Source organism: Bombina bombina, chromosome 3 (genome assembly GCF_027579735.1).
Source record: "Bombina bombina isolate aBomBom1 chromosome 3, aBomBom1.pri, whole genome shotgun sequence".
In the NCBI taxonomy this organism is placed as follows: domain Eukaryota; kingdom Metazoa; phylum Chordata; class Amphibia; order Anura; family Bombinatoridae; genus Bombina; species Bombina bombina.
Genome location: NC_069501.1, coordinates 662,842,408 through 662,866,147, shown reverse-complemented (window position 1 = coordinate 662,866,147; position 23,740 = coordinate 662,842,408). Strand labels below are relative to the sequence as shown.

Genomic DNA, 23,740 nt, shown 5'->3' with positions numbered 1-23,740 from the left:
TAGGTGTTAATACATTTAATGTAGGTGGTGGCGGTGTAGGGGGGTCAGATTAGGGGGTAATAAATTTAATGTAGGTGGCGGCGGTGTAGGGGGGTCAGATTAGGGGGTAATACATTTAATGTAGGTGGCGGTGATGTAGGGGGGTCAGATTAGGGGGTAATACATTTAATGTAGGTGGCGGTGGTGTAGGGGGGTCAGATTAGGGGTTAATACATTTAATGTAGGTCCGGGAGCAGCGGTTTAGGGGTTAAACACTTTATTTAGGTGCGGCGGGGTCCGGGAGCGGTGGTTTAGGGGTTAATACACTTTATTAGGTATTGCGGTGGGGGATTGCGGTTGACAGGTAGATAGACATTGCGCATGCGATAGGTGTTAGGTTTTTTTTTGCAGGCATTTTAGGGAGTTATGGTGCTCCCATACTCAGAGCAAGTCCTGCTACAGCTGCATTTTATGGCAATGTGAAAATGGAGTAAGATTTCTCCATTTTCGCCACGTAAGGCCTTGCGCTGGATATTGGATACCGACTTATGACGTGGTCCCATGTTAGCCTATGGGAGTGAAATATACTGGCGTAACTTGTATGCTACGCCGTATATGTGATACCAAACCCGCGCAAAATCTGGCGTCGCCGGCTTTTGCGGGCGACGCTGCATATCGGAAGTTTAATGTTTAATTGGGTTATTGTGGTAGTTAATAGTGTTATGGGCAAAATTTATAAATGGTGTGAATTAATGCTCCAAAAAAGGACCACACATCATCAATATGAAAGTGCACATATGCTAATATTTATTAAAAAAACAATTTTTTCTCTGTGCCAAAAATATTGAGATAAAAGCAAAATTGGAAAGAAGATAAATTGTGTGACTTGTTAGGGGCATAATATTTCATTTATTAAAAAGTTACATGAATAATGTAATAAATGCAGGATAACTCCTGTCTAGTTTTCTGTATGCAGATTAAAGAGATAGAAGAGTTATAATTTTTTTATTAATAACATAAAAAATATAGATCTATAAAAATATAGTTTGACGTATAATGCCCCTTTTTAGGGTACAGCTATTGTAGCATTTTTTTTCCAATTGTAATATCCATTAGTCATGTGCACATAATACAACTTAATTAAAATTTCCAATAAAATCGTTCTGTTTCATACAATTTCAGTGGTCACTATCTTTTGGGGCACATGTTTATTACAAATGATACCCATTTTAAGGGCACATATTGTTTATCATTTAATGTTTCTTTATATTCTTTTTAACCTTTTAACGCCGTTACGGCATTCTATTCCATCCTAATTGCACTGGGCTTTAGTGCCGTTAGGACAGAATAGAACGTGCCAACGGTCTCTACCTCCTGTGCCCCCTCCGTTGTTTCCTCCGTGATGGATCCGGTTAGGGGACATGCCTAGCACCTTAGACACTCCCCCAGGATCCAATCAGCATGCAGGGGGTGTAACTATCATCCCCTGCAACACTGTAACAGCCTATGAGTAGAATCATTGGCTGTTACAAGTGTATCCGCTTCCTCTCTTCCCTCACTGCGATCTGAGGGAGAGAGGAAGGCAGATTAGCGTGTGTGTGTGCTTATGAAAGGAGAGAGAGATTTTTTTTTATATATATTTAAAAAATATATATATATTTTGCTGCTGATCACAGAGCTGCTACTGTGGTTAGCCTAATATAACTGTGGTCAGCCTGTAAGGGCTTTGATCAGTGCTGATCAAAAGCATTGGGGTTTATTTGTGGGGGTTACAAATATATATATTATATTTTTTTGCTGCTGAACACTGAGCTGCTACTGTGATCAGCCTAATATCACTGTGATCAGCCTCTTAGGGCTTTGATCAGTGCCCAAAAGTTTGTGGGGATCTTTAGTTACTGTTAACCACTTCCTGCTGTTCCCAATCACCGCCCTTCCCAGTGCTTTTCTAATTTTATTTTAGTTTATATAAAAAAATCAAAAATCAAAAAGGGAATAGGGTGGGTGGGAATAGGTGGTGGTAATTGGGAGGTGGTAATTGGGATGGTTTAGTGGGATTTTGGGGGAGGTGAAGTGGGAATTGGTGGTGGTGAAGTGGGAATTGGTAGAGAAAAAAATCCCTTATGGCACGGTATTAAGCAGAAGAGGCTTATGCCATTCTTGCTGAAGATTCAGGGAGTGAAACCCTCTCTGCTCTGTTTGACAGTGCAACCCTTACGGCATCAGATATAGAGCCCCTGAGTGATTCATCTAATGTTGGTGCTCCCTGCCCTCCACCTAAAAGGAGGCGTCACACAAATTACCAAAATTGGCTACCCCCAAATGTAACTGCCCCAGAAATGCTTGAATTTACAGAGACTCCTGGCATCACAACTGATGTTCCAGTATGTGAGCCAATAAATGATCTCTCCCTGATTCTGACAGATACCATGTTTGAGCATATAGTTGCGCAAATAAATTTATATGCCAGCTAGTATCTGTCTGAGAATACATAATCTCAGTATGTCAGAAAAAATACCTGGCACCCCACTGACATACCTGAGATTAAAAAGTTTTGGGCCCTGACATTAGTAATGGGGATTGTGAAGAAACCCAGCATACGTTCATACTAGAGCCCTAACTCCTTCCTGGCTACCCCTCTTTTTCCAGGGGTTATGAAGAGGGATAGATATGAACAGTTCCTGCAGTTTCTCCATTTTAATGATAATGCCCAGTGCCCCCCCCCCCCCAGAAATTACCCCCTGCATGACAGGTTATTTTAAAAAGGCCCCTGATAAACCATCTGTCACAAAAATGTAAAGAAGTTTACATCCCTGGCCAGGACATTTGCATAGATGAGTCCCTCATGAAATTTAAGGGGAGATTGCTTTTCAAGCAATATATACCATCCAAGAGGTCCTGCTATGGGGTAAAATTGTATAAACTCTGTGAATGCAGTATTGGGTATACCTGGGCATTTCGCATCTACCAGGGTAAAGATAGCCACTTGGATCCACCTGGATGCCCAGATTCAGTTGGCGCAAGTAGGAAAATTGTGTGGGATCTCCTACTACCCCTACTAAACAAAGGGTACCATTTGTGGCTCGATAATTTTTACACCAGTACAGAGCTATTAAAAATTGTATTTTATTTTGAAACCGTGGCCTGTAGCACAACGCCAAAAAGTCGCAAAGGTTTCCCCCAGAAGCTGACGTATGGAAAAAAAAGTAGGGGCACAACGTCAGCTTTACGCCACAATGAGCTACTGGCCTTTCGGTACACTGATAAAAAAGATGTGTACATGCTCTCCACAATGCACGATGAAGCTACAGTGCCAGTGTCTGTGAAGGGAAGATCTGCACAGATCCTAAAGCCAAAGTGCATTGTGGAGTACAACAAAAACTTGGGGGGAGGGTAGATTTAGCTGACCGGTGCCTGCAGCCATATCTAATTCAAAGAAAACCAAGAACTTGGTACAAAAAAGTAGCTTTTTATATTATGCAGATCGCAGTGTATAATGCATATGTGCTTTACAAAAAATCAGGCACAGGGAAACCTTATACTTTTTTGGAATTTTTGTTAAATGTAACATCTGATATTTTGTTTAACCAGACCCCTAATCCTCCCACTGTTCATTCTGAAAATGTCCAGCGACTCTGCGGCAGGCATTTTCCCACTAGGATCCCTGTTGAGATATAAACTGAAAGTGCTCTTACAGTGTTGTAGCCTATATGCATTGTATGTTAACAGAAGTGTAAATAAAGTTTATTTTATGTTGTTACCTCCTCCTTCCTCCTGACACAGGAAGCAGAAGCAGTGTAGTAAAATAAAGACATAGAAGCAAGAAGTGCCTGTGTGATTTTTCCTCCATCTTTATATAAAATAATTTATATATCCGGTTATCCTACCCTAATAATAACAGAATGGCTACAATCCCCCCACTGCCTGCAAAAGAACAACCCAGAAAAAATGCAGAGTCTGCTATAAAAATGGAGTGAGGAAGGATTCTAGTTACCATTGCCCTGACTGCCCCTCTCTACCTGGCCTCTGTATCACTAATTGCTTTTGAATATATCACACAGAGTTAAACTTTTAATTTGAAAGCAATCTTTATGTGTTCCTAATTTATTTTATTTTATTATTCTGTATTTCTAACTTCCCCTGACCTTGTCCTGCCCCTTTATATGTTAAGCCCATCCACTCTAAGGCCATGATAAGTTATACAAAACAACTAAAATACTCCTTTTAGAATATCCTGAGTTATCCATTTTTGCAAATGGTATGTCATGAGGGGGGTAATTTTCATTCCTGGGCTGCCATACTGTCTCAAAGACAACATAGGTCCAGAAAATAAATGTGCCAAATTTCCATGTAAATTGGCAGACCCCATATTGGGCCCTGTAAATTCATGAAATCCCATAAAACCTTTCCATGGGGGGTATGGTTGGACTCATGGGACATCACTGAACACAAATATAGGTGTATTATAGCAGTAAAACATATAAGGATGATGATCCAAATAGCAAAAAGGCAGTGTTTGTGTGAAAAAGGCAAATACAAATATATGACCACTAAATTTGTCCAGGTGTTGCGACTAAGTGGCTACAAAAAAAGACTAAACTTAGTCCTTTTTCAATACCCTGGGTTGTCTACTTTTGCAAATGGTATGTCATGGAGGGGTAATTTTCATTCCTGGGCTGCCATACTGTCTCAAAGACAACATAGGTCCGGAAAATCAATGTGCCAAATTTCCATGTAAATGGGCAGACCCCATATTGGGCCCTGTAAATTCATGAAACCCCATAAAACCTTTCCATGGGGGTATTGTTGTACTCATGGGACATCGCTGAACACAAATATGGGTGTATTATAGCAGTAAAACATAGAGGGATGATATAAACAGCAAAAAGCCAGTGTTTTTGTGATAAACTAAAAATATAATATGGCCAGATGTTGTGACTAAATGGCTACAAAAAAGACTAAACATAGTCCTTTTTGAATACCCTGGGTTGTCTACTTTTGCAAAAGGTATGCCATGATGGGGTAATGTTCATTCCTGCGCTGCTATAATGTCTCAAAGAGGACATAGATCCAGAAAAATAATGTGCCAAATTTCCATGTAAATGGGCAGACCCCATATTTGGCCCTGTAACTTCTGTATACCCCATAAAACCTGTACAAGGGGGGTACTGTTGTACTCGTAGGACATTGCCAATTACAAATATGTGTGTTTTATAGCAACAAAACATAAAGGTTGATGGAAAGTAACAGCCAAAGTGCAGTGTTTGTGCAAAAAACGCATACAAAAAATATGACCACTACATTTGGCCAGGTGTTGTGCCTAAGGGGCTTAACAAAAAGACTTGACATTACCCTTTTGGAATACCCTGGGGTGTCTACTTTTGCAAATGGTATGCCATGATGGGGTAATTTTCATTCCTGGGCTGCTATAATGTCTCAAAGAGGACATAGGCCCAGAAAATCAAGGTGCCAAATTTCCATGCATGAAGACTGAAATGGGCAGACCCCATATTTGGCCCTGTAACTTCTGTAAACCCCATACAACCTGTACATGGGGGGGGGGGGGTACTGTTGTACTCGTAGGACATTGCAAAATGGGAAAAGATATTTGTGCTAAAGTAAAGTTACTAAAAACATAGTGCAAAACAATGAATCCCTATAATCCCAAAGAAATGTGAAAGAGGAAATTTGTCTTAAAAAAGAGAAAAATTTACTATGCGCTACTATGAGCAGCTGAATTAATAACCAAGATGACAATAATAATAATGTGTATTAGCAAGTGTAGAATAATGTGCATATGCAAATATAAAGTAAAAATGTGTATGCCACAACAAAAATAAGTGGATAATCACATGAAAATGTGGTGTATTCAGGAAGTAGGTAATCACATAAAGTGTGGTGTGTTTATAAGCACCTATAGTTAATAAACACCTATAGTAAATGAACACTAGAAATAGAAAGTGGGTTCAATACAACTGTATTTTGGGAGTGGGTAATCACATAAAGTGTGGTGTATTTCTACACACCTATACGCCTAGATTTAGAGTTTGGCGTTAACCGTCAAAACCAGCGTTAGAGGCTCCTAACGCTGGTTTTGGGCTACCGCTGCTATTTGGAGTCTTGTAGCTAAGGGTCTAACGCTCACTTTCCAGGCGCGACTTTTCCATACCGCAGATCCCCCTACGCCATTTGCGTATCCTATCTTTTCAATGGGATCTTTCTAACGCCGGTATTTAGAGTCTTGGCTGAAGTGAGCGTTAGAAATCTAATGACAAAACTCCAGCCGCAGAAAAAAGTCAGGAGTTAAGAGCTTTCTGGGCTAACGCCGGTTCATAAAGCTCTTAACTACTGTGCTCTAAAGTACACTAACACCCATAAACTACCTATGTACCCCTAAACCGAGGTCCCCCCACATCGCTGCCACTCGATTACATTTTTTAACCCCTAATCTGCCGACCGCACACCGCCGCAACCTACGTTATACTTATGTACCCCTAATCTGCTGCCCCTAACACCGCCGACCCCTATATTATATTTATTAACCCCTAATCTGCCACCCACAATGTCGCCGCCAGCTACCTACAATAATTAACCCCTAATCTGCCGACCGCACCTCACCGCTACTATAATAAATGTATTAACCCCTAATCTGCCTCACTCCCGCCTCAATAACCCTATAATAAATAGTATTAACCCCTAATCTGCCCTCCCTAACATCGCCGACACCTAACTTCAATTATTAACCCCTAATCTGCTGACCGTATCTCGCCGCTACTCTAATAAATGGATTAACCCCTAAAGCTAAGTCTAACCCTAACACTAACACCCCCCTAAATTAAATATAATTTAAATCTAACGAAATAAATTAATCTTATTAAATAAATTATTCCTATTTAAAGCTAAATACTTACCTGTAAAATAAACCCTAATATAGCTACAATATAACGAATAATTATATTGTAGCTATTTTAGGATTAATATTTATTTTACAGGCAATTTTGTATTTATTTTAACCAGGTACAATAGCTATTAAATAGTTAAGAACTATTTAATAGCTAAAATAGTTAAAATAATTACAAAATTACCTGTAAAATAAATCCTAACCTAAGTTACAATTAAACCTAACACTACACTATCAATAAATTAATTAAATACAATACCTACAAATAACTACAATTAAATAAACTAACTAAAGTACAAAAAATAAAAAAAGAACTAAGTTACAAAAAAATAAAAAAATATTTACAAACATTAGAAAAATATTACAACAATTTTAAACTAATTACACCTACTCTAAGCCCCCTAATAAAATAACAAAGACCACCAAAATAAAAAAATGCCCTACCCTATTCTAAATTAAAAAAGTTCAAAGCTCTTTTACCTTACCAGCCCTGAAAAGGGCCATTTGCGGGGCATGCCCCAAAGAATTCAGCTCTTTTGCCTGTAAAAAAAAACATACAATACCCCCCCCAACATTACAACCCACCACCCACATACCCATAATCTAACGCAAACCCCCCTTAAATAAACCTAACACTAATCCCCTGAAGATCTTCCTACCTTATCTTCACCATGCCAGGTTCACCGATCCGTCCTCCGAAGTCTTGATCCAAGCCTCCGAAGTCTTCATCCAAGCCCAAGTGGGGGCTGGCGATCCATAATCCGGCTGAAGTCTTCTATCAAGCGGCGGCTGAAGAGGTCCAGAAGAGGCTCCAAAGTCTTCATCCTATCCGGGAAAAAAGAGGAGATCCGGACCGGCAACCATCTTGATCCAAGCGGCATCTTCTATCTTCATCCGATGACGAACGGCTCCATCTTGAAGAACTCCAGCGCGGATCCATCCGCTTCTTCCGACATCCAACTGAAGAATGAAGGTTCCTTTAAGGGTTCCTTTTATAGGTTTCTATCAGCCAATCGGAATTAAGGTAGGAAAATTCTGATTGGCTGATGGAATCAGCCAATCAGATTCAAGTTCAATCCGATTGGCTGATTGGATCAGCCAATCAGATTGAGCTCGCATTCTATTGGCTGATCGGAACAGCCAATAGAATGCGTCATCGGATGAAGATAGAAGATGCCGCTTGGATCAAGATGGTTGCCGGTCCGGATCTCCTCTTCTTCCCGTATAGGATGAAGACTTTGGAGCCTCTTCTGGACCTCTTCAGCCGCCGCTTGATAGAAGACTTCAGCCGGATTATGGATCGCCAGCCCCCGCTTGGGCTTGGATGAAGACTTTGGAGGCTTGGATCAAGACTTCGGAGGACGGATCAGTGAACCTGGCATGGTGAAGATAAGGTAGGAAGATCTTCAGGGGCTTAGTGTTAGGTTTATTTAAGGGGGGTTTGGGTTAGATTAGGGGTATGTGGGTGGTGGGTTGTAATGTTGGGGGGGGGTATTGTATGTTTTTTTTTACAGGCAAAAGAGCTGAATTCTTTGGGGCATGCCCCGCAAATGGCCCTTTTCAGGGCTGGTAAGGTGAAAGAGCTTTGAACTTTTTAATTTAGAATAGGGTAGGGCATTTTTTTATTTTGGGGGTCTTTGTTATTTTATTAGGGGGCTTAGAGTAGGTGTAATTAGTTTAAAATTGTTGTAATATTTTTCTTATGTTTGTAAATATTTTTTTATTTTTTGTAACTTAGTTCTTTTTTATTTTTTGTACTTTAGTTAGTTTATTTAATTGTAGTTATTTGTAGGTATTGTATTTAATTAATTTATTGATAGTGTAGTGTTAGGTTTAATTGTAACTTAGGTTAGGATTTATTTTACAGGTAATTTTGTAATTATTTTAACTATTTTAGCTATTAAATAGTTCTTAACTATTTAATAGCTATTGTACCTGGTTAAAATAAATACAAAGTTGCCTGTAAAATAAATATTAATCCTAAAATAGCTACAATATAATTATTCGTTATATTGTAGCTATATTAGAGTTTATTTTACAGGTAAGTATTTAGCTTTAAATAGGAATAATTTATTTAATAAACTTAATTTATTTCGTTAGATTTAAATTATATTTAACTTAGGGGGGTGTTAGTGTTAGGGTTAGACTTATCTTTAGGGGTTAATCCATTTATTAGAGTAGCGGCGAGATCCGGTCGGCGGATTAGGGGTTAATAATTGAAGTTAGGTGTCGGCGATGTTAGGGAGGGCAGATTAGGGGTTAATACTATTTATTATAGGGTTATTGAGGCGGGAGTAAGGCGGATTAGGGGTTAATAACTTTATTATAGTAGCGGTGAGGTGTGGTCGGCAGATTAGGGGTTAATTATTGTAGATAGCTGGCGGCGACGTTGTGGGGGGCAGATTATGGGTTAATAAATATAATATAGGGGTCGGCGGTGTTAGGGGCAGCAGATTAGGGGTTCATAGGGATAACGTAGGTTGCGGTGGTGTACGGAGCGGCAGATTAGGGGTTAATAATAAAATGCAGGGGTCAGCGATAGCGGGGGGGGGGGCAAAATAGGGGTTAATAAGTGTAAGGTTAGGGGTGTTTAGACTCGGGGTTCATGTTAGGGTGTTAGGTGCAGACTTAGGAAGTGTTTCCCCATAGGAAACAATGGGGCTGCGTTAGGAGCTGAACGCTGCTTTTTTGCAGGTGTTAGGTTTTTTTTTCAGCTCAAACTGTCCCATTGTTTCCTATGGGGGAATTGTGCACGAGCACGTTTTTGAAGCTGGCCGCGTCCGTAAGCACCGCTGGTATTGAGAGTTGCAGTTGCGGTAAATATGCTATACGCTCCTTTTTTGGAGCCTAACGCAGCCATTCTGTGAACTCTAAATACCAGCGGTATTTAAAAGGTGCGGCCAGAAAAAAGCATGCGTAGCTACCGCACCCCTTTGGCCGCAAAACTCCAAATCTAGGCCATAGTTAATAAACACCTGTAGTTAATGAACACTAAAAAATAGAAAGTGTATATAAAAATGGGTTCGATACAAATGTGGCCCAAATGAGGTAAAAAATTGTTACAATTTTATAACAACACAATTTCATAAAAAATGACACGTGCAATTCATACGGACAAAATATCAACAGGGAATTTATATAAGTATAGTATCAACAAAAATCCTATTCAGATAAAAACTAATAAAAATAAAAATACATAATACCATTAAAAACAAAACATCCCAGAAATGAATCCAGGTGAGGATGCCAGAGAGTCTTTAACAAGGTTCTTCTGATATAGAGAAGCCAGGAATGCTGGAATACAAGAAGATTCCAATGAGAAGCAAGATACGGAACCAAAGCAAAAGGTGTCAAGTCTTACACGGGGTTTGGTTTGGAGATCCTCACAGGCATACAGTGTTTCCAAATGGATGCGATAATTCGGCAGAGCTGATATTTCACAGCGTGTGTTTGGCAGAGCTGATATTCAACAGGGTGTATGCAGGCAATAAAAGTCCTGTGAAACTTTCGCTTTAACGGACACTCTCGTCGTCTCTGGAAACAGGTAATGCTAAACTGGACTACGGAAGCCCAGACGGAACAAAAGAGTAACACCTCAAGGGGCCTTTTTCAAAAAGGGGCTTCACAAAAAGACGCGAGATGGCCTTTTTAAGATACCCTGGGGTTTCTACTTTTGCAAATGGTATACAATGATGGGGTAATTTTTCATTCCTGGGCTGCTATAATGTCTCAAAGAGGACATAGGCCCAGAAAATTAATGTGCCAAATTTCCATGTAAATGGGCAGACCCCATATTTGGCCCTGTAACTTCTGTAAAACCCATAAAACCTGTACATGGGGGGTACTGTTGTACTCATAGACATTGCCAAACACAAATATGTGTGTTTTATAGTAGCCAAATATATACGGATGATGAACCTCATTTTTTATGCATCTGTTGCCTTATCAAATGTAAAGTAAAAAATAGAAAGTTGTCTGTGCACATCTATTATTCTTTTTCTTTATTCTTTAATAAAGGCTGATTTATATTTTAAATAACTATCACAAGCTCTAAACTGACTATTTAAATTTAATCATTGGTATTTGGCTGGGGCCTGAAGCGCTAACTACTGCCTGGCTATGAGGTATTCAATTTCCAAATGCACATATGCCCCTTTTTAATGGCAGAAATATTTTTGGTCCTATGAATAACGTTTGATAAATGGGTCTTTCAATAGTGTTTCAAATATTTTCCTGTAATTATGTCTATGAAAATAATGCATCTTTATCAATTTTTCAGTAAAATAGTTTGTCACACTTCAATATCTAAGGCTCATTCTTTTGGGCATTCAGGTTGTTTCACTTTTTTTTAAAGAAAACTCATACATTTTATTGTGCACCTGTTGCTTTATCAAATGTGAAGTAAAAATGAGAAAGTATAGCTTTCAATGAAAAACTGTTCTCTCTCTCTCTCTCTCTCTCTCTCTCTCCTTATCTCTCTATCTTCTCTCTCTCCTCTCTTTCTCTGCTTCACAGGAATTGGTGCTCTATAACCCTCTACTAACTAGTTTTATATATATAGTTTTATTATTTAAAAGTATATTTTTGGCTTAACTTCTAAATTTTAGGGATCTTGGTGGTATAAACCAAAGTCTATAAAAAATGGTTACACTACATAGGATTTGCTTGATGCACCTGCAAATAGCATATTAGTATACAGAGGCAAGTAACTAATAGACTTAATGTTCAGAATCCTACAGGATATACTTCAGCCTCTCTGAAACATTTTCTGGTAAATACAGGAAAGACAGACACATTGGTTGCTGGAATCTAGGCCTCCATTACATATAGAGCGTCGCCATTTTTACGAGTGTTAGCCTAATTTGCATAAAACGACTCTTTTTTTTACACTTTCCGTGGACAAAATACTGGCGTAAGTTACTTGCGACAACTAAAATGTGTATTTCCGCACATTTTAGAAGATCGCCAGTTTGTCCTACTTACGCCAGTTTAGCATCTGACGGAGCAGTATATGTAATACCCCGATGTGCGAGGTGAAATTACGGGCGGCTCGGGTTCCCTCGCTTGTGCCGAAACCTGCGCCGTATATTTGATCGCGCCCTTAGAGTGCAAGTAAAATAAAGAATCTGCGTTCATAGAATTAAAGTATTTTGCTATTGTGCGAGTGTGTGTGAAAAAACCATAGATGCTTATATTTAACAGAATACCAGACTATCTAATTCTGTGCCTGCGTGACACTTTCATGATTGAGTTGTTTACTACCGTTACAACACTTTCAGGCGTTATAACACTCCATATTAAAGTGCGCAAACATTTTAATCACTTGCCCAGAAATTGCACAGCCCAAAATTTTTGCGCATAGTGCTCTAAAAAATATGCAAGAACATTGCATATATCCTAACCACCGGTGATAATAAATATATACAAATTACACTTTATTAGGAAGAAAATAAAACAAAAATGCACCTTAATAGGATAAAAGCAGAAGTTGAAATATAAAGTTACAATTAAATTAAAACACGTTGCATCCAAAGACTGAGTTCTCACAGAGGAATCCCCTCTCTCACTTCATCAACCTCATCTTACAGCACACTCGAGTGCTCATGATCCTGAAGTTAGCTCCTATTTCGGCCAGCTTCTTATTCGAATGCTGAAGTTAGCTCCTTATTCGGCCTGCTTCTTATTCGAAGATTGAAGTTAGCTTACTATTTATTTGCTCAGCATCTTATTCAGGTTAGCTTCTTATTCATGAAAGTAATTATTTATTAAACAACAATTAGCAAAGTTAAAGGGACAGTCAACACCAGAATTTGTGTTGTTTTTAAAGATAGATAATCCCTTAATTACCAATTCCCCAGTTTATCATAACCAACACAGTTATAATAATACACTTTTTACCTCTGTGATTACCTTGTATCTAAGCCTCAACAGACTGCCCCTTTATTTCAGTTCTTTTGACAGACTTGCATTTTAGCCAATCAGAGCTGTCTCCATGGTAAATTCATGTACATGAGCTCAATGTTATCTATATGATTGATAATATGAAAGATGAGGCGCTAAAGAAATAACCCTGCTGGACTAGTGTATTCCCTTCCAAGAAGACAGTAGTTTAAATATAGTAAATATAGTTCAGCGCTCAGTTAGCACGGGTTAAGCATGTAGTTACATTTTGTAATAGAGTTATGTTTAATTTTAAACTATAAATGATGTTATAATGTGTGTACTGCGGTCTTATATTGGTATATACGAAACGGGTAATCTTGAATAATCAATATTTAGCGTAAAGAAGGTATTAGTACAGATATGTATAGACTAATATATATAAGCTTCTATCTATTTATAAACTTATAAAACACTTGTGTGATTAAACAAACATTTAATAACTTGTTAAAATCATACAGAAGGTAAAAAAAAGGGACGTCTCCCTTATGACATGAATTGCATCATAAACAACAATTAGATAGCTGTAGTTAATATAACCACCGTATATTAGTAAGGTACCTGTTAGATGGTGTAAAAATAATGTCCAAATATTGGATTTTAATCAACTAAAAGTTCCAAGTAAAATGACCTCCCCGCTGTTATGGCGGGTCTTTGTTACCGGTCAGTTAGTAGACAGCTGGTATTTGAAAATTTGTCATGTGACTTTTCCTACGTCACACTTGTGATCGTAACACTCTCGTTTTTGTTAAAATATAACAAGTGATTCTTGATATTTTATCAAGTGAATATTATGTTGCAATTTTATAGCTTAATCTGTGTGTATGTGAAAAGATGTGTTCCCCTATTCCGTGTGTAATCTGGGAGTCTTGGGGGAAGTTGCAACTTACGTTGGTAACTTTGGTACACCTGATGTTTGAATTGGTGTGGTCTTTGCGGTCACATTCAGTGACTTAGATAATAGACTGTGCGGTCACGTTTAGTGACTAAAATGCGATCCTTGCAGAGTAGACTTTGCGGTCACGTATAGTGACTATGATGTAGTCTTTGCGGTCACAGAAGTGACTAACGATGTGGTCTTTGCGGTCACTAGTAGTGACTTGGGGTGAAAACTTTTTCGGTCACCAGTGGTGACAAACAATGTGGTCTTTGCGGTCACAGATAGTGACTTACATCTGTTAGCAGTTGTATCTTTGCGGTCACAAACAGTGACTAGAAGATGGTCTTTGCCGTCACAAACAGTGACTTAGGAATGGTCTTTGCGGTCACAGGTAGTGACTTAGGAGAGGTCTTTGCGGTCACAGGTGGTGACTTAGATGAGGTCTTTGCGGTCACTGATAGTGACTAACGATATGGCCTGTGTGGTTGGAGATTTAGATGAAGTGAAACCTGGCCTTCGTTCTGTGCAACTTACTAAAGCTGATTTGGAACAGATTGAAGTTGTAGAAGCATCCATCTGTGATATTGCAGGATGTAATCAGCGAAGAAAGTCTTGTGATAGTAGTTTTTTCTCTTTCTTAGCAATGATATTTACAATCAATATTTTTAGACAAATAAAAACATAAAGTGCAGAGTGACAACAGTGTCAAGGTCAACGCGTTTCGACCTTACGCTTTATCATCGTAACATAATGTCTTGCAACATAATATTCGCTTGATAAAATATCAAGGATCACTTGTTATATTTTAACAAAAACAAGAGTGTTACTATCACAAGTGTGACGTAGGAAAAGTCACATGACAAATTTTCAAATACCAGCTGTCTACTAACTGACCGGTAACAAAGACCCGCCATAACAGCGGGGAGGTCATTTTACTTGGAACTTTTAGTTGATTCAAATCCAATATTTGGACATTATTTTTACACCATCTAACAGGTACCTTATGAATATACGGTGGTTATATTAACTACAGCTATCTAATTGTTGTTTATGATGCAATTCATGTCATAAGGGAGACATCCCTTTTTTTACCTTCTGTATGATTTTAACAAGTTATTAAATGTTTGTTTAATCACACAAGTGTTTTATAAGTTTATAAATAGATAGAAGCTTATATATATTAGTCTATACATATCTGTACCAATACCTTCTTTACGCTAAATATTGATTATTCAAGATTACCCGTTTCGTATATACCAATATAAGACCGCAGTGCACACATTATAACATCATTTATTGTTTAAAATTAAACATAACTCTATTACAAAATTTAACTATATGCTTAACCCGTGCTAACTGAGCGCTGGACTATATTTACTATATTTAAACTCAATGTTATCTATATGAAACACGTGAACTAATGCCCTCTAGTGGTGAAAAACTATCAAAATGCATTTAGATTAGAGGCGGCCTTCAAGGTCTAAGAAATTAGCATATGAACCTCCTAGGTTTAGCTTTCAACTAAGAATACCAAGAGAACAAAGCAAAATTGGTGATAAAAGTAAATTGGAAAGTTGTTTAAAATTACATGCCCTGTTTGAAACATGAAAGCTTTTTTTGGACTTGAATGTCCCTTTAATATGATATTAATCATGAAATTTGGCACCATAGTGTCCAATTATTTCAATAGGAAATTCTGAATAAGGAACCAAGCTTTTACTATTGGCTCACAAACATTTGGCTTGTTTTATACTAATTGAGCATCCCTCTATATAAAAAAGTTAAAATTAGGTTGAGCCAAATGATATTGAACATAATATATGGCACCAAAGCTAATTTCCATGAATTTCAAAGGGAGATTCTGAATACGTAACTGAGCTCTATTAAAAACATCTTGGCTCACTCACATATGGCTTGTTTTATGCTAATTGGGTATCCCTCTATATAAGAAAATTCAATCTAGCCTGAGCCAAATGATATTGATCTGATAATATGGCACCAAACTTGGCACCCTAGCATTCATGCATTTCAATGGGAAATTCTGAATAAGTAACCAAGATTTTACTCTATTAAAACCATCTTGGCTCACTCACATTTGACTTGTTTTATGCTAATTAGGGCATCCCTCTATATAAAAAAAAAATCTAGCCTGAGACAAAAGATATTGATCATAAAATATGGCACCAAACCTGGTACCCTAATTTCCATGAATTTAAAAGGGAGATTCTGAATAAGTAACTCTATCTGAATCATGAAAGAAATAAAATGGGTTTATGTCCTTTTAATATGGGAATAATTCATGGGATTGGGCATTTGGAGGGCAGTAAAAAGTGCTGACAAAACGGACATCAGACACTTTGAGATTTTAATATAAAATGCTTAATTATAAATAGATACATTTTTTGCAAACTACTTTTGCTATTTTGCCTAATTTAACTGTGGGGTTTCCAATTCTGAGAATTGGAAGTGCACTCTACAGTCATCATACTGCCTGCACTTATTTGTTACAATCTGAACAAAGTTCAGATGAAAACAAATAATTTAAAAATTGAAATCACGCGATCATACATGTGATTGCGTTATTTCAATGATGGGATCTGGTCTGGGGGTAGTGCCTATGATGCTAGGCATGCCCTCCAGCCTGTGATCACAGTTAGAAACCTGCAGAGGCTTCAGTACAGCAGAACGGCTAGGACATTCCATGCCGTCCTAACGGCGCTAAAGCCCAGCGCAATTAGGACGGCATGAAACGTCCTAATGGCGGGAAGGAGTTAATATTGGCTTACATTTTAGCCACTTGGTCAATACGGGAGGTATGCTCAATAAATAGGTCCTGAGGAGAACAATGCACTGGTAACACCAGATTGTGTGTTATTCTGTGTGCAAGGTTGTGAAAAGATAACTATCTCTGCACTATTGATTGCTATCCACTTGTAATCTAGCCATAAATGTTTAATCATGCATAATAAAACAGCATTGTGATGTAATTCCATTATTTATTTTGTCCTCTTTGCTTTTAATTTATCTCTGTTTTTCCTCCACTGCCCCAGACAAACTGTAGTGCATCCTGCAGGTGCAGAACTCTGACCTGCAACATTCTACACAATGATTGCTAAATCAGTGCATGAATTTATTTAAATCTGTCCTTAATTGCTGCTGCAAAGAAGATCAAAATTTAAATGCACATAGATGAATTGTATCTGAATAGAAACATATTTGCATTATACATGCATTGGCAAAAATGCTTCTAGTAAAAGTTATCACTGTTTTAGTTTTAAAGGGATATGCAACTCAGACATTTTATTCTAGTGCTCTTGTAAATGGATAACATTCTTGCAAAACCCATGCCATATAGTTCTCCAGAAATGGGACGGCTCCTAAACGTACATCTCTATAAGGTATAGAAATATATATATGCTATATATATATGAATATCTATTTAGAAATACATAGAACATATTCTGCCGGCTCTTAAACATACATTTATGCTTTTTATATAAAGATACCAAGCGAAGGAAGAAAAAATGATAATAGGAGTAAATTAGAAACTTGTTTAAAACTGCATGCTCTATCTGAATCATGAAATAAAAAATGTGGGTTTACTATCCCTTTAAGTAGATGAAAACATGACAAAACATATTTATGCAATATTAATTTTGTAACAAAGGTTTTAACTATGTATATACTATAAATATTTCAAATTGTAATGTTCTGCACATAGCAGAATATGTTCTATGTATTTCTAAATATATATATATATTAAAATTATGGGGGGGGAGATAAAAAACTGAAATTAAAATCCTCCATGTCTCAAAATGAAATCAATGTAAATATTTGCATAGGAAATTAGTACATCTAGGCAAGTATCCCCGCTTGCTTTCCCCCAGATATATATATATCTGTAGATACGAAGTCAGGAAAGGGAGGGCACTCTCAGGATTTATATAAATAGAATATCATTTATTTTTCATAATGATAACATAGACAAATCATAAATCGACGTTTCGGCTTACAAGGAAGCCTTCATCAGGACAAATACGAAACTGTTGAAAAAAAGAAAACACATCCAATATTTTGCCAAAATACAATAAAGAATAATACATACACCCCTCACCAAAATTCCAAACTTAAACATTAAAATTAAAATTAAATGCAGGCAACCCCATGAAAACAAAACAAGCAAATTCTGAAATGCTGAAAAGGCAGAAACCCCTGATTATTGAAGATGAGACTTAACGCGATACCACCTAGTGACTCATACATAACGTGACCCCTCAGAATAATACAAAGTTAGTAGCTCATATAGGCTCTCCCAGGATTATACCTTAAACCCCTGCACATCAATACCATAAGTCTGCTGCTAGCACCGACCAAGAACTCAGCGGTATGCACCCAGTGGGTCATACTAAAGCCACATAACACATTGAACATGATATTCAAGCCTGTAACCACAGAGCAGGCTAGGGCTACCCCCACCTGGGTAGGTTTCAATAAAAGTAATAACCAAATTAATTATGTGGGCCAAAGAATTACCAGACATGCCAGACCTATACATAATACCAATAGTACAACACATATCACGACAGGCTTGCATAGTAAGTATAGTAGCCATCTATGCCCGTGAATCACACATTAAAGTATGGCAGGGAACCCAGCTAATACCATATAGACCCCCTTGCAGGGCCAAAACTTGCACAGATTAATTTGGAAACCTGCCTCCTGATGTAATGTCAATTTATACTAAGATATGCCCCCATATAAGATCCTAATATCCGTGACTGACTAATACCTCACCTGGACCCAGAGACACCTCTAACTCATATTAGAGTGCGGGGCCATGGAACGCTAGAAGCGGAGCGTATAAACAATTACTCATCTGTAAACAATCTAACATCATAGCCTACAACAAAATCGAAGCGCTAATTTACATATAGTGCTAACTAGCACCGCATGTTTACCACATAAGCTCAGTTCAAAAGGAATTATATTTCCATTACACAACCATGCCACCAGATACATGTCACTTAATCAGTTTTTCACACTAACAGCCAAATATGATTACACCTAATGCCCCGTAGCAAGTACAGCAGAGAGCATAGAAACAAAGTACTAGCCTAAGTCCTTATAGGCATGCTATTGATACGCTGTGACTAATATATATTACACAATGAGGGCAAACCTGTACCCCGTGTCAACCCATAGGGAAAGAACGGAAAAAACACCTACCTTCAATTGGCACTCTGTGCCGTACCAACACACCAGAAGAGACAGATGCCGGTGTCAGAAACCGGAAGCCTCTTATACCCACGCCTCCTGTAACTGATTGGTCCGTTACAAGGGTGTGTTAGACTACGTAGCCCTCACAGCTGTTCTGCCTAACCCGATTGTGGAGCGTCACAGACCACAAGTTAAAAAAAATAAAAACACCCAAACAGATATTTACGCAACACTGTGCACAAATGTCAGGCGCAAGTCTGGATTCCAGCAGAACCTAAATAGCAACTCATCTGCCCATTCTCACTAGGTCCTATGGCAAGGACCATGATGCAGATAGCCAATAAGTATAATATCAAAGAACCCTCGCAAGCAAGTTGTGCCAAGTGACACAATTATGGTGCGCTATGATATATGCTGCTAACCCGTGAGAGAACATAAGCCATAATACCCTCCATTGGGGCATAAGCACATAGTTAAAGCATAACACCTGGAGTTTTATCCAAACCAGATAGCTAGTATTTCCTAATGACACATAAGGTAGACAGAGAGTCCATCTGGAGTTATACATATCTGTATATACAGTTGCAAGAAAAAGTATGTGAACCCTTTGGAATTATATGGCTTTCTGCACAAATTGGTCATAAAATGTGATCTGATCATCATCTAAGTCACAACAATAGACAATCACAGTCTGCTTAAACTAATAACACACAAAAAAATGAAATGTTGCCATGTTTTTATTGAACACACCATGTAAACATTCACAATGCAGGTGAAAAAGTATGTGAACCCCTAGACTAATGACATCTCCAAGAGCTAATTGGAGTGAGATGTCAGCCAACTGGAGTCCAATCAATGAGATGAGATTGGAGGTGTTGGTTACAGCTGCCCTGCCCTATAAAAAACACACACCAGTTCTGGGTTTGCTTTTCACAAGAAGCATTGCCTGATGTGAATGATGCCTCGCACAAAAGAGCTCTCAGAAGACCTACGATTAAGAATTGTTGACTTGCATAAAGCTGGAAAGAGTTATAAAAGTATCTCCAAAAGCCTTGATGTTCATCAGTCCACGGTAAGACAAATTGTCTATAAATGGAGAAAGTTCAGCACTGCTGCTACTCTCCCTAGAAGTGGCCGTCCTGTAAAGATGACTGCAAGAGCACAGCGCAGACTGCTCAATGAGGTGAAGAAGAATCCTAGAGTGTCAGCTAAAGACTTACAAAGTCACTGGCAAATGCTAACATCCCTGTTAGCGAATCTACAATACGTAAAACACTAAACAAGAATGGATTTCATGGGAGGATACCACAGAGGAAGCCACTGCTGTCCAAACAAAACGTTGCTGCACGTTTACAGTTTGCACAAGAGCACCTGGATGTTCCACAGCAGTACTGGCAAAATATTCTGTGGACAGATGAAACCAAAGTTGAGTTGTTTGGAAGAAACACACAACACTATGTGTGGCGAAAAAGAGGCACAGCACACCAACATCAAAACCTCATCCCAACTGTGAAGTATGGTGGTTGGGGCATCATGGTTTGGGGCTGCTTTACTGCTTCAGGGCCTGGACAGATTGCTATCATCGAAGGAAAAATGAATTCCCAAGTATATCAAGACATTTTGCAGGAGAACTTAAGGCCATCTGTCTACCAGCTGAAGCTCAACAGAAGATGGGTGTTGCAACAGGACAATGACCCAAAGCATAGAAGTAAATCAACAACAGAATGGCTTAAACAGAAGAAAATACGCCTTCTGAAGTGGCCCAGTCAGAGTCCTGACCTCAACCCAATTGAGATGCTGTGGCATGACCTGAAGAAAGCAATTCACACCAGACATCCCAAGAATATTGCTGAACTGAAACAGTTCTGTAAAGAGGAATGGTCAAGAATTACTCCTGACTGTTGTGCACGTCTGATCTGCAACTACAGGAAACCTTTGGTTGAAGTTATTGCTGCCAAAGGAGGTTCAACCAGTTATTAAATCCAAGGGTTCACATACTTTTTCCACCTGCACTGTGAATGTTTACATGGTGTGTTCAATAAAAAACATGGCAACATTTAATTCTTTGTGTTATTAGTTTAAGCAGACTGTGATTGTCTATTGTTGTGACTTAGATGATGATCAGATAACATTTTATGACCAATTTGTGCAGAAATCCATATCATTCCAAAGGGTTCACATACTTTTTCTTGCAACTGTATCTATACCTTATAAAGATGTAAGTTTAGGAGCCGTCCCATTTCTGGAGAACTATATGGCATGGGTTTTGCAAGAATCGTATCCATTTGCAAGAGCACTAGATGGCAGCACTTTTGGCACTGGCATGTAGTTAGGGATGGGCGAATGTGTTTATATTCAAATTCGAATGTTAGAACGAATGTTATTGTAGAAATTCGATTTACATAATAGAATGTTGATAAGAACGAATATTCTTAAAAACTCTATTATCGAATGTTATTTACAGTTTTTGAATGTCACATTCGAATTCGAATATTATATTTATAAAACACAATTGTAGACTAGAAATACTATTTTGAATTTGAATGTTACATTTATTAAACACATGTGTAAACTAGCAATACTATTTTGAATTCGTAAGTGACATTCGAATTCGAATATTACATTTAAAAAACACAGTATAAGACTAGAAATATTACCATATTTTGAATTTGAATGCGACATTAAACACAGTTGTAGACTAGAAATATTATTTTGAATTTGAATCTTACATTCGAATTCGAATGTCACATTCGAATTTGAATGTTACATTTCAAATTTGAATGCATACATAGCTAAACATTCTATTATTCGAACGAATATTTTCGAATTTTATTGAAAAATTCGAAAATGAAAATTCAAAAATAGAATGCTATATAAACTTTTGAAATTCGATTCAAATGAATGTATCAAAATTTGTTTTAAATTTCAAATTTTTAGAAACATTCTCCCATCCCTACATGTAGTGTTCCAGATGCCTACCTAGGTATTTCTTTAACACAGAATATCATGGGAACAAAGCAAATTTGATAATATAAGTAAATTGAAAACTTTTTAAAAATGGTATTCTCTATCTGAATCACAAAAGAAAATGTTTGGGTTTCATATCCCTTTAAAACTAAAACAGTGATAACTTTTACTAGAAGCATTTTTGCCAATGCATGTATAATGCAAATATGTTTCTATTCAGATACAATTCATCTATGTGCATTTAAATTTTGATCTTCTTTGCAGCAGCAATTAAGGACAGATTTAAATAAACTCATGCACTGATTTAGCAATCATTGTGTAGAATGTTGTAGGTCAGAGTTCAGCACCTGGAGGATGCCCTACAATTTGTCTGGGGCAGTGGGAAAAAACAGAGATAAATTAAAGGTTACTGCAACAAATTAACTGTTTTAAAGATATTGATCAGGAAACTGAATTCCGGTTATACTCCTATTTCTATTTGTTTTAGATACCAAAATAACAAGAGTATTGCATTGAGCAGTGATACTTTTTATTGGACTAGCTACAGTATACATTTATAAGCAATATTAACAGGAAGGAATTCTCCAAAAGCTTGTCAACTTATAAATGTAGCTATTCCAATAAAAAAGTATCATTGCTCACTGCAATACTTGTTATTTTGGTATCTAATTCACTGGACTATCACGGCGACTTCAATCATATTGTTTTATATAATGTTATTCGTTATGTCTCAAACATACTGAGAAATTCCAAAATGATATTTGTTGTAAAAGAAACATTTACATGTTATATTAGTTGTGTTTTATCTAAATATACTGTATATTTTTATGAACAATTTATTTTTTAAGTTTTAATATTATTATTTCTTAAAAGTCAGGTGCCAAATCCTTTGTGGTGTCTTCCCAAACATCACCATCTGCATCACAAAACTATGGAAATGTGAAGTTACAGACCACTGCTGAACAACACAACATGGGTAAGACAGTTTTTTTCTGTTTTGAAGTAGCGTAGCAATGCCAATCAAATCATTTATATTCTGAATTAATTATAGCGATAGTCTACTTGAAAATGTATATTGTTTAAAATGATAGTTAATCCCTTTATTACCCATTTCCCAGTTTTGCATAACCAACACTGTTATGTTAATACACTTTTTACCTTTGTGATTACCTTGTATCGAAGCCTCTACAGACTGCCCCCTTATTTCAGTTCTTTTGACAGACTTGCATTTTAGCCAATGAGTGCTGACTTAAATAAATAAATAACTCCACTTGTAATATCAGCGCAATTAAAAAGGCTTGCGAAAACACGATATCCCTTGTGCAAAACCGTTTGCACCTCACTTGTAATCTACCCCTGTTTGTATTATAACTACACAAGTGGTAAATAAATAAGTTCAGTGAGAAACCCAAAGTTTGTGAAAAAGTTACCTTTTTTTTATATGATTGCATTTAGTGGTGAAATGGTGGCATAAAATAAAAAAACAGTATAACATCTGATTGGTGCTTCCTCTGCTTTTCATAAATGCCAAGAATGCTTCCCATGTGCCCCCCAACTGTGGTCCCCTCTTGCGTTTCTCACCAACACTCTGCCCATGGCTTCCGCAGCACCACCCGATCCTGCCCACGGCATGTACTGACTCCACTGGGATTTTCAAAGCCTCTATTGCAGAGCAGGGGTAGCTCAATCTGCTGCCTATGGTTTGACTGGTACAGAATCTGTCTGTTCTGCCGATCCCTAGTTGGAATAGAAAAGGCTTAGAACTGGGGGGCAATTGAAGAGCTTAAAGGGACAGTGCACTGTAAAATGAATGTGTGTTCAATGAAGTGTTATACCAGCTGCAGTTTAAACCATAT

At 37.7% G+C, this 23,740-nt stretch overlaps 1 protein-coding gene across 1 annotated transcript in view; it reads left to right on the top strand.

The window, feature by feature from the left end:
- The window catches only part of REPS2 (RALBP1 associated Eps domain containing 2), a 611,369-nt gene that overhangs the window by 205,608 nt on the left and 382,021 nt on the right, over window positions 1-23,740 (top strand). The window contains exon 4 of the mRNA XM_053707397.1: window positions 22,758-22,860. Within this exon, the coding sequence (XP_053563372.1) occupies window positions 22,758-22,860 (103 nt within the window). The remainder of the gene's footprint in view (window positions 1-22,757; window positions 22,861-23,740) is intronic.